Below are 16,005 nucleotides of genomic sequence, written 5' to 3' on the forward strand. Positions count from 1 at the left end.
ATCTCTTCTGCTTTTCCAGAAAAGCTCTGTTAATTTCCCACCCAGTGTAACATGACCCACACTTTCCAAAAAGCTTCACTTTTGACTCATCACTCCATGGAATATTTTCCCAAAAGTTCCACATAAAGAAACATTAAAATGGGATGTAAATGAAAGGAGAAATGGCAGACATCTGTGAAGCGGAAAACATCTTACAGAGCTAAAGCTGAATATATAAAAAGTCAGTTTGGAAGTAAACTTTAACAGCACGCACTTTAAATATCCTGTTGAAATTTGGGAAAGACTCTCCAAACTATGTGAGAACATTTTGCAAAACTCAAATCTCTAAAGCCGTTCACATAACTCTAGTGTGCAGATAGAACTTTTTATGTCCGTGTTGGCAGTGGAAGAGGACTTTAGAGTGTAAAATCCACTCTCTGCAGGATAATCCTCCAAAACACGCAGCAACAAACAGCTTCAACATCCCCTGATTCAGCAGGAGCGCTGCAGGGTCAGTGTGTGAAGTTATGCATTTGCAACTTGCTCTGGAAAACCGCTGCAATACTCTCAGGACTATTTTGCCTCTGCAGAGAGGCAGTGTTGAAGAAAAACGATCTGATGTACCAGAACAAACAAGCTAAGGTGTGTTTATGTAAAAGGAAGAGGAGTACAAGAATCAAATGTGTTTTCCTGCAAGTTTTTATTCGAGTGGAAAAAAAACTAGAATAGATTGAAATTTGCAGGATAAAAGTGCAATAACACGCATCAAAAACTGTAACACAGTCGTTGCAAACCTTAAATAATTAAAAACTATTTACATAATGAAAAAAAAAAAAAAAAAAAAAAAAAACTGCTGCCAGCCAATATATGTGTCTCATAAAACAGGCTGTAGTTAGTGCATTTTCATAACTTCAATGGAAGAAATCTTAGAATTGTTCACTATTGCTTTACGTAGCTAACACAGTGCTGTCTGAAAGTTATCACAGTGGCTTCAGTATGAAAGCAAAAACAGACCTTTCAAATAAACAGGCACGTCAGTCTTAAATTAACACACACAACAAAAACTACCAGAAAAGCAGGAACAACTTCCCTCACCGGTAAAACTTATGGGAAAGTACAAAGTAGCTGCTCCAACCTGCTACCTCTGGACTCTAGTCATTTTCAAGTTCAATACTTCAGCAGGTTTCTAAACTGCAACAGTTTGTTTAACCAGTAATACATTTGTCAGTTTCTGCTTTAAACAGAAATCCAGTCATGTGATGCCAGCAACACAAGTAGCTTTTCTCCGAGTCCTTGTTAAATGCACCATTTTCTGCAAAAAACGAATCATTTGTTGAGTCCTGATAAGAATCTGAGCTGAAGACATCACTCGTCTCATCCCTGACAGAGGATGTCGGTCTCGAACTGCAGCAACTGTCCCATGAAAGCCAGATTGGGGGAGATGACGTGGCGGCGCTGCTTGACAAAGTCGAAGGCCTCGTCGAGGCGGACGCGCTGCGTGTGCATGAGGTAGGCCAGACAGATGGTGGCTGAGCGGGAGATGCCTGCCTGACAGTGAACCAGCACCCGACCACCGCTTTTTTTCACAGAGTCTGTGGGCAACAACCGGAAAAAAACAACAAAATTTAGAACAATCAGTACTGTTCACACAGTTTTAAATCAATCATTACACTGCCTAAAGCTTTACTTGTCTGGTAAACAAACATATAGATTCAGGCTTTAAAGTAAAAACTCTGATAAAAACTGCAAACGTGGTCGGAGTTTTGGACGGACTTTGCCAACATGGTTGCTTTCAACCCATTATCACTGGAACTTTGACCAATTTGATATGTACTGATGATTTGGATGATGACACTTAACAAAATGTAAGAATTTTTATTACTTTTTATTTTTATGATGTAAAAGCACTTAAAACTATCTTGATACTTAAATGTGGTTTTCAAATAAACTTGACTGGTTGGTTGAACATGGAGCCCAAGAGAACCTCGTTTTATGCAGTACGTTATCCAAATGGACCAGATTTACCCATAGTGAGGAAAAGTGAAGAAAGTTAATTCTGTTCATGATTTGCAAACATTTAGTCTTCTGACTAAATGTTTACAATTGGCTACAAGGGCAAAGTTTAGGAGTGAATGAATCTCATCTGTAACTTGTGGAAAATAATCCAGTTGTTTTGTAACTAGATTATTTTATTTTGCCAATAAGCCACAAAACATAAGCTGCTTAAAAGTGTTATGTTGCATTTCATATCAAATTAGGTCACTTGAGTTTCTCTGCCCTCTAAAACCTGGTTGGTTAAAATTCAAACTGGGATTTGAATAAATAAATAAATAAATGAGCAGAAGGTGAAGGGGCTCACCGATGAACGAGATGGCTGTGTGAAAGCAGGCTCTGATGTCAGCTACCAGCGTGTCCTCCACAGTGAGTCGCAGGTACTGAAGCTCTCCTTCGTAGAAGTTTGGGCAGGTAGAGGATACGTTGAGGACAGCTGTGATGCCTGCTGCTGCCAGCGTCTCTCTGCGGGACGAGTGGATGGCACTGCCCAGGAACAGGAAGGGAAGCAGCTCCACCGGACCATCCTGGAAATGATTAAAACAGCAATTAATCAATGCGTTTGATTTTTTTTATTTATAATTTAGGAAGATAACCTTTAGATGCACTGATTAGGATTTCCTGACATACCTGATCATATGCTGGAGTCCTCCGGCCTGTCACTATTGGCTCTGGTTCCACTGAATGGAGGGGGTTTACACCAGAGTGGTAACAAAGATCTGGAAAGGCCTCTGAAAATGCCTCAAATCCACCTAAAATGAATGTCAAGCAGAGTTTTAGCTTAGTGAAACATTTTACAAGAATGCTCCTCTTATATAATGTAGGAGGAAATAGAACGAAATGTGATCATTTTGTTCCATTTTCTATATTCACTGTATTAATATGCCTACTTAGCAAATGATTGTTTCCGTTAATTAATGTTCAGAAATCAAAAGTGTTTTCACCTTGCAGAAAGCAGATTTGCGTCTGGACTTCGTTCTGCAGGGCGGTGAGCAACATCTGGGCCACACTCTCAGACTTCAGCTCGGCCAACGAGCCGCTCCTCTCATCCACCACCACCAGCGGGGAGAACTCTCCGCGCCGCAGCCGGCCCAGGAGCGCCTTGTCCGGGATGAGCCACTCCAGGGCCACCACCGAGCTCTTGGACCTGCGGCGCAGCATCGAGTTCCAGTTGACGTTTCGGGACTCGCAAATGTGCGTCGTGGAGAAGTCGAGGAAAGGTCTGCAGTCCAGCACCACGCACCCACTGGAGGTGTACTGATCCCGTGGGGTCCTGAGGATGTGGACCAGCTCGTTGTTGGTTATTTCTAGTGTTACACTGCTTGAAGCCATGGCGCAAAAGTTTGAAATAGGTGAAAAGTCAACTTAAAAAAAACTTTTAAAAAGTACACAAAATCGAGGTGTTTATTTAAGAAAAAAGTTAAACTATTAGAGTTGTAAATGCAAAACAATGCGCCTGTATTAAAACTGAAAAAAATATTGAGTGTTTGAGTAAGTGTAGAGAGAAATTGAACTCTCCCTGAGGCGGCTAAAACCGTCTTCAGGTTCATAGTTTCAGTTGTTCATTGATAACAGCCGCGAGAGGGGCGGGGTCGCATAAGCTCCGCCCAGTTTTCCCCGCAGAGGCAGCAACGTCACAGGCGGAAAAGCCAAATATGGTTTGTCCGACAGTCCTCATATGGACACTGACGTAAAGCTCAACTTTCCTACTGCGCACGTGGTCGTTTGGGGTTATACGGTGTTTTTGTGTTGAGTGACGTGATGCTGCGAGTTGAAAGCTAGGAACTGCTGCCTTCAGAGGAAATGCTGAAGGCTGTGTGCTATCATTTGGGTCAAATTAATCTCCCGGAGCTCTAAGCCACAGCAAATCTGCCCTGTTTCTCTCTCCATGTCTGCCACAAACAGATGTTACACTTTTCCTCGTTCATCCCTGTTTGTTTTCTATTATGAATTCACTTTTGGGAAAGGGGAAATGTTACATTCAAAGTATGCCATTACAGACTTTGTGTCTAATACAAAACGTTTACCAAGATTACTGGGGCATTTTACTGCATAATGCAACTTTTATTACAAAAAAAAATATATGTTATTAAGAAATGCAAGCCACTTAGCTAACAATTTTATCTTGAGTGATTTTAGTATTAAAGTGAAAGAAATCTGGAAAAACATTTAGTATCACATAGGTCATAAAATGGTTTCCTAGCAGTGTACTAAAACAGGACTTTCATTGAGGCCTATTGTGTAGGAAAGTCTAAATAAAACAATGGCTTATTCAGCAATAAATATAGCAAATTTATTTTTATTCAGTGATGGACGTCATAGGAAAGAGGAAGATATGTCACAATGACAACATTTCTCAGTGATCAATATGCTGCTTTCATAATCTAAATATGTTCATTTCTGCCAATTCACAATACAATAAATAGAAAATATTTTAATCAAACTGACTAAAACTGTTACGTATTTTGTTTTGCAGGTGCTCTGAGGATGAAATTTTAAATATACACGTATGGATGTTAAGAGGTTTGCAATGTTTAGTAAAGAAATTAGTAGCCTTATCTTGCTCGGTTGGCAACAAATGTGAAATAATGGATAATAATGACGCAAAATAAATGAACAAAACTAAAAAAACGAACAAAAACAAGTTGTTAATAAATAAAATATCAGTATCTAATGAACTCAACACTACATTTTTTATCATTAAAGAGGGCGGTGTAGTTCACACTCATTATTGGTGAAGGCCATGTTATGTTTGATCTTTTAATTCATTTGTTGAAAAGTGTTTTTTTTTTCAAGGGGTGATTTGAGTAGGCAAATTTAGAAGGGGGCATAAAAACCATTAGTATTAATTGTTAACATCTTTTTGTAGTTTTACAACATGATGACAGACGCTGACAAACTTCAGATTTATAAATATTTTGGGTTAAAACAGGTGAAAACTGAAAACCAGCTACAACAATACAAGCAGACGAGTATTTAAAGAAAAAAAAAGTCGTAGTAAAAGCAGTAAAATATGATTTGATTTGAAAACTTACATTCAAGTATTTTTCAAATTTGTGTAGAATAATGGCATAATCATTTGATTATCACTATGTAGGTGTATTTCAATGTGAATTTAAGGGAATTCAATGGAATGAGTTGTTTTGAGTAGAGTGCGTATAGCCGGAACAGTTTGCTTGATTTTGCCGTGTCCGAGATTACCCTTGAAATAAATTGGTGCTGTAAAAATAGCTTTCAATGCAAACCATTTCAGTAAAACACAAATAACAAGGAAGTAAAATGCCAGAAGTTCTATTTTAGAGAACTAGTCATGCAGATGTCTTTCCATAACTATCAGTACGGTGTCTGGATCTTTACGGTCGTATTGCTCTTATGATAGGGTGTAATCTCACATCTTTGTCCTCATTTCCTCATAGCCCACACTGAAATTACTCTGCCTTCCCACATGATTCTCTCCCACTCAAACCTCTGACTCCAACTTTCTTCATGCTCCCACTTCCCTTTCCCTCGCCGCTGCCTGTTTCTCCTTCGGTAGCGCGACCACTTTGTCATCCCGTCTCCCTGCTGAGGCAGCACTTTCAGTCCACTGCAGTGTACACACTCAAGCACACTTTACTACACACTTCATCGTGGCTGTCAGGAGAGCAGCTGAGAGTGCACTTACGGTAGCCTCAGCATGCACAGTGGGTTTAAACACACTGGTGAGACGCTGAAGACTGCTTGGCTGGAAGGTTGTGACGTGAGAGCCTTTGTGTGTGGGTGTCTTTAGGAGTGTTTTCTTTTTTTTTTCTCCTCTCCCCCATGTCAGCAAGCCCCAACGGAAGCAGCAGCAGCAGCAGCAGCAGACACACATCCTGCCACCATCAATGCAAACCTCAACCTCCACACACCCTCACATTGTATTGTCACAATCTCTGTTGTCATAGCTCATAACCCAAACTACCTACACACATTCGAGCCTTTGACAGAAATTTTCCGAAATATTCTCAGCACCATTTGTGATTTCAAAGGTGATTTCCTGGTGCTGGTTACTCATCCAATATCAGTTAATTTCAGTTTCAGTTTTTGATATTTCATTATCTCCCCCTTTACATAATGCTGAAAGACTGGTTTAAATTTGTCATGGGTAATGACTGTTTTTGCAGGAAGCATAACTTGACACTGACATCAGGAAGCAAATTAACTCAGCAGCATACAAAATATGAAGCACTGTTGCCTGGTAAACACAGTCAAGATCAGAAGAGACACTTCTTCTGAATCAGATCACGGTCATGATTGGAAATCATGACAGACTTAATATTTACTGTCACATTTTTTTTTCTCTGAATGAACACATGAGTAAACAAACATCAACAGAACTTCTGACGACAACATCTGCTGCTTGTTTTTTTTTATTTTTATCTCCTTTCCCCCACCGGAGGGATTATCTAGGATTATTTGGGTGGCTGGGGCTATTAATCTGAAAAACACTAATCCAGGAGATTTCCCTCATCCCTGATTCTCTTCTTAGATGTCCACGTGGCCACACAGCTCCACTTCATGTGGCTGGGGCAGGAAGAGGAGGTGTCAAAACTGGGGTCTGAATTGTAATACGCTCTGGTGCAATTACAGTCAGAAAGTTAACTTCTACTTACTCCGGGCACAAACAGCAACTTCAGTTGTTTTTAAAAACAATTGGGTGAACCGTTTTGAAATTTATGGGGTTGTTTTTCTTCTACACAGGGTAAAAATTATACCTACACATTAAAATAAATACATTAACCCCCAGTAATATTAGTACATTAGTTGAAATGACCCTTTGCAAGTTGCTGCTCGACACAAAATTTGTACACTGAAATAAGAGAATCGAGCTCCAATTTATAAAAAAAATGTGTTAATTTGTCATATGTAATCAGATTAGGTTTGTCATACTTATTTGTTTAATAAACACAGTGCAGTAAGATATAAATCAGCATTTTGGAGACATTGGTATAATTACCTCCTAAAAAGATAGGGGTCGTTTTCTCGTTTTTAGGACTACAAGTTTGTAATGTAATCCGTCTAATAAATGTACTTGGATAAACTTATTTATTTAAGGTTTTATTTGCTCTATTTGTCATGAAATGTGGTGGGAGGTGGTGAGGCTGACACAGAGGACCCAGATTGAAGTGAATAAAGATGATTTAATGATGAAAGTCTCAATAATCCAGACAGCACAGGTGAGCAGAGGCAACGACTCACACTGGCAGTGACCGGACTCGAACTGAAGACAACAGAGTGAGCAGACAGACAGGTAAGACAAGGACAGACAAAGACACAGAAACACAGGTGGCATTAAATGCACAGAGGGTAATCATGGAACGAGACACACCTGGGAACCATCAAGTAGACAAAAGACACAGAAACCCAAAATAAACACACAGACAAACTCAAATCAACACAGAGAAAACCAAATCCTTACACAATTGACCTTTGTTTGAGAGTGGGAATTCCCAAAGGTCATCGGATCGCGACTCGAACCTGTGATGGCCTCGTTGAGGACTAAGGCCTCCGTACATGAGTCGTGCTTTAACCCTGCGCCACCACAGCATAAACTTAAGTTGATTACTTGTGACCAGTTAACACATTTTATGATCACCTGTTTTCTCTTTTCAGTGTAGTCATCATCAGTTTCCTGGTAAAAATCTGTCTGAATTTCCTCCTTTTGGGGAAACAGAAGGACTCATATAATTTGAATGATTTGCTTGGACGGATTTGGCTTCTATACATAGTCCACACACTTTCTGTAGAACTGAAAGTTATTCCAGGAGCTTAATGTTGGGCTGCTTTACCAATTCTTAAAGCAGTTTTGATATGTTTGAATGCTTTTGTTCCTCTGGAACATCCAACTGTGTCAAAGTTTCACCGTTTAAACTTCACTAAAGTTTATGAATTTTAGAGGTTATTCTGTCTTCATTACCAAACCCACAGCATGACGCTTCCAACACCTGGCTTGACAGATGGCATTTTGTTCTTACGTTTGTAAGCTTCAATGTAAAACTGTAAGATTTGTAGGTTATCTTTATTATTCACATATACTTTTAATGCAAAACAGTCCCAAAGTCCTTTGCTGTCACTACTGTGCTTTGGTCACCTTTAATGCATTTTAATGTCAAACTTGGTTAGCTCTGGGCATTAACACTGGTGTCTTTAGATCTTTTAGTTTATGAGAGACTTTTGCTTTGTTGGTTTCTGAGTTGTTCCTGACCGATTTCATATGGATCACTGTTTGGGTCATGTTGAAACTTGACCCAGAAGTTTTTTAATTGCACAATAACCCAAAAGTGATTTTGGGGTCAGTAACAGAGACTGACTTAATTTCTCTGGGACAGTCCCTCAAATCACTGACCTTCAATTATATGAAAATGTGTTTTATATACATATGATCCAGGGTGCCAGGAAACAAAACAATCATAACCCTCCCACCCCCTGAAATATGCCAGGAGTTTGCTGATGGTCGCTGTATTTAAAATTTAGACCCTCTGTGGATTAAAGAAGGTCCTCTACAAAATCAAAGTGACTCACCTAATTCTTGTTTTTAAAAATAGCTGAAGTTATTTGTTGAAGACTCGTACCACCCTCAAAAACAGAGTTCAAAATAAATCATCAAAGTCCCAAATTAGTATGTTATTTATGCAGATCATATGTGAATGTAAATGTCTGAGTGCAGCTGAAATAACTCAGTGGAGAGCAATTTCTGCTTTTGTTCCTCTGCCAACTTTCTGTCAGCTCACACCTGATCCAAATAAAAACAAGATCTACAACTCTAGAGTGACTTATCTTTTTTCCAGCCCACTAAGACCCATTCAAACTTTCACATCATTTCTAGACATGACTTGACACTTCATGCTGGAAAATCTATTTGATCACAACGTAAAATCTAGAAACGGAAGTGAGGAAACCTTTCCCGTCCTGTGAAACTGTATACATCATACTGTGGCCTTTCTGTGTTTGCCATTCCTTTTGATCCTCAAGTCTTTGACTTCTTTCTGCCGATTTATCATCATCCTACAGAAAAGAATAACAGAGAGTCCCTTTAAAAGAAAAAATGGTTGGGTTTTTTTAAAGAAAAAAAACATGCTTGTGGTTTTTAACATTAATATAGTTTACAACACTTCCTGGAAGAAGTAAAAATTTTTTTCCAAATAACAAAAGTCAAGTGATTCAGTTCAGCTGCGTTCACTCAGCCTAATAAATCAGGACTTAGTAATAAAATCTAAGCTCATCGCTGGCTCTACTTCACTTTACATGACTAGTCTCTCATTCATGTTGTTTGATATCATTTCTTTTCACCTCCACCCTTCCTGGGAACCCCGCCCACTCATCCACCCAGGTCTCTCACCTCAGGAGAACTATGAAGCCTACGCTCGCTGCCAGGCTCAGTGTTGTAACCACGACAATGAGTACCACAAGCCGGGTCTCTGTAGGAGAGTAGACGCCATGAGCCAGTGGGGGCAGAGTGACGAAGGGTTGGCGGGTCTGAAGACGCAAAGGCTCGACTGTGAAGGAGGAGGAGAATGAACACAGACGTGAGTCAGTGTCTGTGTTACAGGCCAGGGATTGTTAAGCATTTTGTTCAGATTAAAGTCACTAAACAGACACATCGCTAAACACCCCTCTCCATCTAGAGTTAACCTCAAAACCTCAAAAGGTTTAAATTATTCTGCTTCTTCTGACTGGAAGTAATATTATCATTTTGGATTTGTTGCCCAGTTGCCCGGTCTGGGAGATAATATGTAGTGAGAGTAACAGATTAGGGTGACGGCAGGGAAACTTTCCAACCTTAAATAGAACCAACCAAAAAGATAAATACGAGGCTGCTGTGGTGGTACAGTGGTAGAGCATAACCCACGTATGGAGGCGTTAGTTCTCCAACACAAGTTGGAGTCCCGGCCTGATGACCTTTGCCACATCACTCTCCCATCTCTCTTTACCTATTTTTCTGTCCAACCACTCTCGAAAATATAGGCTGAATGAGCCAAAAAACATTTAAAAAAAAGATAAATACGAGTGGAAGCAAGAAAAAAATGTAACCAGGATTTTTAAGATCTAACCAGGATCTTAAGGATTTTGGTTTGGTGTTCATTACGTAGTTTTAAGATCCTTTGTAGTTTTGTTCTGTGCTTTAGTATTTGGTATGTACTCTAATTCTGCTAAGAGTCGTAGTCATTATCAGAGTTGGGCAGTAGTTACATTTATTTGAGTAACTTTTTGTGAAAACTCCCCCTCCCCAAAAAAACTTTTAGGTGTACTTTTACTGTACTGTACTTTTTTCTTTAAGTTGAGTAATTTTATTTTGAAGTATTGCTCGTGGATACTCTACTCACTGTGAGTAACTTCAGTCTGAACCATCTTGTTTAATCAAAACAAAATATTACCAGACACAAATTTTCCTTAAAGTTAGATAAATTTTATACTGGATGAAATTGATTTAGAATTTTTTTTTCTTTTGCCTCATTTTGTGTTTTGTAATTATATCATTTATATGAATTATTTTCATCTTGGTCTTGAAAATACCCAAATTTCCACATAACTTTTTATTTTGATCCATTTAGTGATGCAGTTTTTAAATATTAAATGACTGATGTTTTGATAATTTACTCAGTACTTTAGTAACCTTTTTACCAAAGGCTTTTTTACTCTTACTTGAGTAATTTATTGGACAGTTATTTTTTAGCCAACAATACTTCAGCATATTTTTACTTGGGTAAAAATATGTTGCTACTCTTACTTGTGTACAGCTTTTAGCTATTCTACTCACTTCTGCTTGATAATTACATTTGCTTGATCTCAGTTTCTGATTTTCTGTTTCTTTGTTAGTTTTTTAGCTCACTATTTCTATCTGTATCTGTAGTGTAGGAGTTTCTGTACTCTTATTTCTCTTCTATTGTGCACTAAGTGTCGGTACCAATTAACTTCTTTTCATGTTTAAGCTGCCTGTATAACTCCCCTATCCAGCATTCCAGTAATCAAGCCGCCCAGATTAAATACTACTTCTTGGTTTCTCATTCAGTGCCTGATCGTTCTGTTTCCTTGCACATTATTTTGAATTCAACTTGACCTTAATCTAGTTAATTAATTTTAAAGACACATCTTCACCGTGGGTGCACTCACAGTGTTACAGCATAGCACACTTCCTGCAAATACCCTGCATTGCATCGACTGTCTGCCATGTAATAAAACCTGACTTCACCTGTGAGCAGGAAAGAGGCTCGATAGTAGACGGCTCCATTTTCATCTTGCAGAGAGCAGCGATATGTTCCTTGCTCATCCAAATGAAGCTGATTCAGGACTATAGATGCGTCTTGTGTCACCACCAACAGCTGGAAGTCCTTTTCAGTCAGCCGTGTGTATAAATGTGGAAGTGATACAGCAAACAGGAAAAATTTGGTTTCAAAAAGCTAAATATGGGATAAAACCAGGACATGCACTTGGTTCGGGTTATGAAAGGATATGTTAAAGTGAAATTTAAAGTGCCATGCATGCTTCCTTTTGCAATAATATGTTTCGGCTGTGAGAGACCTTTATGGCGTCTGGCTCTCCAATAGCCCTGGAGTAGTGATACTCTGGTCTTCCCAGAAGGAAACGATGCCACGGAAGGAAGCAGTTCAATACCGCTTGGCCTTCCTCCTCTGCCTGCACCAGATGCACTGGAAAAAAAATGAGATGAGGGCAGAATAGGAGCTTTTTTTATTCATTTGCATCCAGATTACCTCTGTAATCTTCATTAGCACTGCACATGGACATGCAGCAGCATTTTGCTCAGAACACATTTCCACACCCGTGACATGCTTTAATGCACTTGCAAGAAAGATGCACTCCCGCCTCATAGGTAAGACTCCCATCATTCCTCAGCTCTCTCACTAACAACATATAAACACTAAGCTGCAAAAAATGAAAGTATACCATCACAGTCCAGCTGGCCTGACGGAGCTGGACAGATGTATGTCTTGTACTTGCAAGAGATACAATCCATTACTCTTCTATTGAGAAGCCCTGTAAGCCACACATGCATGCACACGTGTTCAGTTAGCATGCACCAACTCAACACGATTTGCACAGGCAGAAGCAACACAGGTGGCGGGATCAGAGAGCAAACGTACCACACTTGTTGGGGCAAAGTTCTGAAGGAAAAAGAAACAGAATAATAACTAAGGCACAACACTGACTTGCAAAAAGTGGTTTGCTTCATACCAAACAGAACTTGCTACTATTCAAGTTGATTACCTTTAGGGATGAAAGCTTCCAAGTGTTTCTCCAATATATGACTGCCTTTATCCATGATCTCAATGGCTTCGTATTTTAGAAGCCCTTTGAAAACAGAGAGAGGATGCACTGATGTTAGATTTAATGCAAAGATATGAGTAGTCACTTTGAACTCTTCACTTTACTTTGCATCCAGAAACAGTTACTCACTAATTTTAAGTAACAGTTTCTCTCTCATTTATCTTTAAATCTCACCAACATGAGGACCATTCAAGAAGCGGTGGAATTCACTCTCGTACTCAGTTTTGGCTCTGTACAAAGTGGTTGGATCTAAGAAGTTACCAAAAAAACAAAAATCTTGGTGATGATATTTTAGAACATCACAATAATAAGAAAGAAGTAATCACATAAACTGTGAATGCAAAATGGTACTTAATTGAAAATAGTAAGTTGACTCATGTTAAATTGCTATCAAAACTCGCTTTTAGTAAAAATACTTGGAATTTGTGGTTGAAAAGTCTCTCCCACTTGATAATTGTGTTTTATTTCTGTGTTGGAAAGTACTTTGACTCAATACTGCCTCCAAGTACTAATGCTTTACTTAATTTTTTTTTCTTTACTGGAACCAGTAATGTATCTCATCTGACACATGAAGAAAGACTAATCCCAGCGTTTCCATGAACAGGAGCGCATTCACATCAGTACAAGTTTCAATTTATTATTTTATCTTAAGCTACTGTTACCGCTATGCTAACAGTAGTTTCCAACTATACCAGTCAGTGCTTGTCAAACACAGGACTACCATAGTGTATTGACATATAATAGGGATATCTTTTTTTTTTTGACTATTAGTGCAATTAATTGCATTTTTTTCTACATGCAAAAGTCCCAAGCCAGAACCTTGGTATTATGTTTCTTATATTCCTGTAAACCTGACACAAACGACAGTAATGGTAATTACGAAGTAATAATTCTGTGAAGTGGGAGAGAGGCGTGCTGGAGTGCTGCAGTGGCTGTGGCTGTTCGAATCCCGGCGTGATAACCTTTGTCGCATGTCTTCCCTTCTCTCATTGCCCACCTTCCTGTCTGAACACTCAAATAAAAGCCACCGGAGCCAATAAAACCTTAATAAAACAAGAAGTGTGTGAGAGAGAAGGAGGACAAGGACTCATTCTAGAAAATTGGCTTGTTTAATTTACGTGAATCTGACAAAATGAGTAAGCAGTAAGTTGTTGTAGATATTTAGTAATTCTTAGCAGGGTCAAATTTGTATCAAGCAGTCCACACAAGTAAAAAAAAAAAATTTGTTAACATAACGCATGACAAATACGTAAGATGAGTGAGGTGAACTAAATAGATTTTACAGTGTTCACGGTTTATAGTCTCACCAATGACTCCCTTTCGACTCCGACTTGTTTCCCTGTATGAGACATAGGCTTGGTCGGCAATCATTTGCAAAGTAATTTGTTCATCTACGGAGGAAGCAGACAGGATGAAGTCCTCATGCATGTTCCTGATGGAGCGATCACACTGCAGACAGGCCCCAGCTGTAACGATGCGGTGAAACAGAAGCACCACAATCAGCAGCATCTCCCAGCAGCTCTATGAACCAGAATGAATGTGTTCAGCAGATCTGAATATTTTATAGCAGAATCATCAAGTAATATTACTTTTTAGATTTACCTCTGCAATGTTGCTGGACTTCTGCTTCTGATTTTTAAGTAAAAGGGTCAATCTGTCTGATTGTCAGAAAGCAGCTGTCGTCAAAAAGAGTTCATCAAAAGTATAAATATTATTTCAATGCGGCTTTCTTTTAAACATTGATTTGATTAGTTTGTTTTTTAGGGTTAAATTACTTTGCATCACCTGCCCTCAAAGGTATCTGAAAACTACAAATGGGTGCAAACCATTTAATTCGCTTTGGTTTTCTCCAATTCGCTTAAAGTGTTAATTTTGTATGTATCCTTAAATAGATACAAATATTCTCTCTGATTCTAAGTGAAGTGTTCATTCATAGGTTCTTTCGGATGCCGTGTTGTTGGCTGCAGAGCATTCTCATACTTTTTGTATCCATTTTTACCAATTGCTCTTTTGGTATAACTGTCTCGATGGTGTGGGGTGGGTGTGTTTATTGCTATTTAATCGGTTCACCTGGAATGCAAAAGCACTTTAACTCATTTGAAGGCCAAACTGTTGTACACAAACAAGTATCATTACCATACTGTTAATGAAAACAATATTTGAAAAAAATAAAAAAATAAAAAATCAACCAGATGAAAAATCAAAGCAAGACCACAGCAATCCTGCTCAAACTGCACTACTGTTTACTAGAATACATTGTAATAGGAAGAAAATAAAAATATGCCTGCTTCTCTCCTTCAATTTGACAACTACTGATGAAACAAGAACTAGTTGACTGTATCTGTCTCATGACTCAGTGGTTAGTTTCTATTCTGGCTTGATTATTATTTTTTGTTCTGTATTCTACATCTGGCATTTCTCACAGTGATTCTGTAGTCCTCTGTTGATGCGCTACATCTATTTTTGTGTCCCATTTTAGTTTATTGAGTCTGTGTAGACGCCTACAATAATTTTTTCCAAAATATAATGTAAATCTCTAAAATAAGAAATAAATAAGTAAATAATGCAAATACTGAAAAGCTCAAAAGTTTTCCCTCTGTTGGTAATGCTGATTCTGCTCCACAAGTAACATAACAGAAACATCAACATAATTTCTACAGTGCCATGCAGAAATATTTATGCTATACAATGTACCGTATATGTAAAGTATTAACAGCATATCACTTGTCCACATTTTGTAATGTAACTTTGTTCCAAATTGTATAAAATTCAGCTTGACCAAACATGAAAAGAACAAGTAAACAAGATTTTCTCTAAGTATGGAAAGCTGGTTGAGAACACAAAAAATTGTATTGTCGGGGAAAAATGGGGAAAAGTTCAATATGTCAGACTACTTCTGAAAGGCACTGCAACGCATTTAATCAAAGCCAGATTTAGTCAGAGGAAAGTAACCTCATCTGTATGTAGCTTGTTGCTGTCACCCAGTGGCAGAAAATGACACAGCATTACACATATCGCCTGATCTACAGATCTTGCCTTTTTATTCATTCAAGAGTGCTGCTTAGCTAAATTACAGAAGTGAGTGGTAACTAATTATGTTCACTCCATTATTCTTACTTGAGTAACGTTGTAGATAAAACGCAATTTTAGTACTACCACTCCATCAACGTTTTAATTTTTCCTTGAGTAATAATATTATGAAGCATCTCTCTTACTTCTCTGAATACTCTGCTTAACGTCAGGGAATGAACAAAACATTTTAACCAAAAATTCATACGACACACATCTGCAGCTTATATTAAAGTGACATAGTGTTTGTAGATCTATTCTGCTGTTCTAATGTTTTCTATCTGCTGAGCCATTTGGAGATAGTGAATATACTGAAAAACACCATAAGTCAAACATTGAAGTACGTTGTTTAATAACCATAATAACAACAAAAAATTAATTAGTATAAGCAGAAAACTAAAATTATAAATCCTCAATTGTCATTGCAATCTTACCACCTTACCTTTAGCAGCAAATAGATATTCAGTGTTTCCAATGACAACGAATATTTGAAGGTAACTGACGTACATTTTGCATTTCTAGGCCGTGTTAATGCATGCTAGACCTGACTTGATTATCTTAATGGCTAAAATTACTTTATTGATTTTATTTTAGTTTCGA

At 38.4% G+C, this 16,005-nt stretch overlaps 2 protein-coding genes across 3 annotated transcripts; both read right to left on the reverse strand.

The window, feature by feature from the left end:
* Positions 1-660: 660 nt before the first annotated feature.
* dusp2 (dual specificity phosphatase 2) lies at positions 661-3,571 on the reverse strand. The gene is made up of 4 exons (XM_044109158.1): positions 2,976-3,571; positions 2,662-2,783; positions 2,339-2,558; positions 661-1,571 (listed from the first exon to the last, which is right to left on the reverse strand). Exons 1-4 carry the CDS (start codon positions 3,361-3,363, stop codon positions 1,354-1,356), a joined length of 948 nt encoding a protein of 315 aa, XP_043965093.1. The 5' UTR covers positions 3,364-3,571; the 3' UTR covers positions 661-1,353.
* Positions 3,572-7,173: 3,602 nt separating this feature from the next.
* On the reverse strand, positions 7,174-15,937 carry LOC122826827 (izumo sperm-egg fusion protein 1). 2 transcript variants are annotated; one of them, XM_044109163.1, is made up of 11 exons: positions 15,848-15,937; positions 13,939-14,012; positions 13,644-13,857; positions 12,511-12,585; positions 12,277-12,360; positions 12,153-12,173; positions 11,956-12,045; positions 11,572-11,699; positions 11,243-11,381; positions 9,392-9,548; positions 7,174-9,057 (listed from the first exon to the last, which is right to left on the reverse strand). In XM_044109163.1, exons 3-11 carry the CDS (start codon positions 13,843-13,845, stop codon positions 8,979-8,981), a joined length of 975 nt encoding a protein of 324 aa, XP_043965098.1. In that variant the 5' UTR covers positions 13,846-13,857; positions 13,939-14,012; positions 15,848-15,937; the 3' UTR covers positions 7,174-8,978. The 2 variants fall into 2 exon arrangements, with proteins under 2 accessions (XP_043965098.1, XP_043965099.1); XM_044109164.1 differs by having other exon boundaries at positions 13,644-13,802; positions 15,848-15,936.
* Between the last annotated feature and the right edge of the window lie 68 nt (positions 15,938-16,005).

Source organism: Gambusia affinis, linkage group LG03 (genome assembly GCF_019740435.1).
Source record: "Gambusia affinis linkage group LG03, SWU_Gaff_1.0, whole genome shotgun sequence".
NCBI classification, from domain to species: Eukaryota; Metazoa; Chordata; class Actinopteri; order Cyprinodontiformes; family Poeciliidae; genus Gambusia; species Gambusia affinis.

Bases quoted from the DNA above. Each gene is read 5' to 3' on its own strand.
- dusp2 (XM_044109158.1), bottom strand. From the start codon at position 3,363: ATGGCTTCAAGCAGTGTAACACTAGAAATAACCAACAACGAGCTGGTC. The intron at 2,784-2,975 runs GTGAAAACACTT...CATTCATTTTAG, and splicing joins GCAAATCTGCTTTCTGCAAG to GTGGATTTGAGGCATTTTCA. The intron at 1,572-2,338 runs GTGAGCCCCTTC...TGTTGCCCACAG, and splicing joins CACAGCCATCTCGTTCATCG to ACTCTGTGAAAAAAAGCGGT.
- LOC122826827 (XM_044109163.1), bottom strand. From the start codon at position 13,845: ATGCTGCTGATTGTGGTGCTTCTGTTTCACCGCATCGTTACAGCTGGG. The intron at 12,586-13,643 runs GTGAGACTATAA...GTAACTTCTTAG, and splicing joins GAGTCGAAAGGGAGTCATTG to ATCCAACCACTTTGTACAGA. The intron at 12,046-12,152 runs GTACGTTTGCTC...TGTGGCTTACAG, and splicing joins ACTTTGCCCCAACAAGTGTG to GGCTTCTCAATAGAAGAGTA.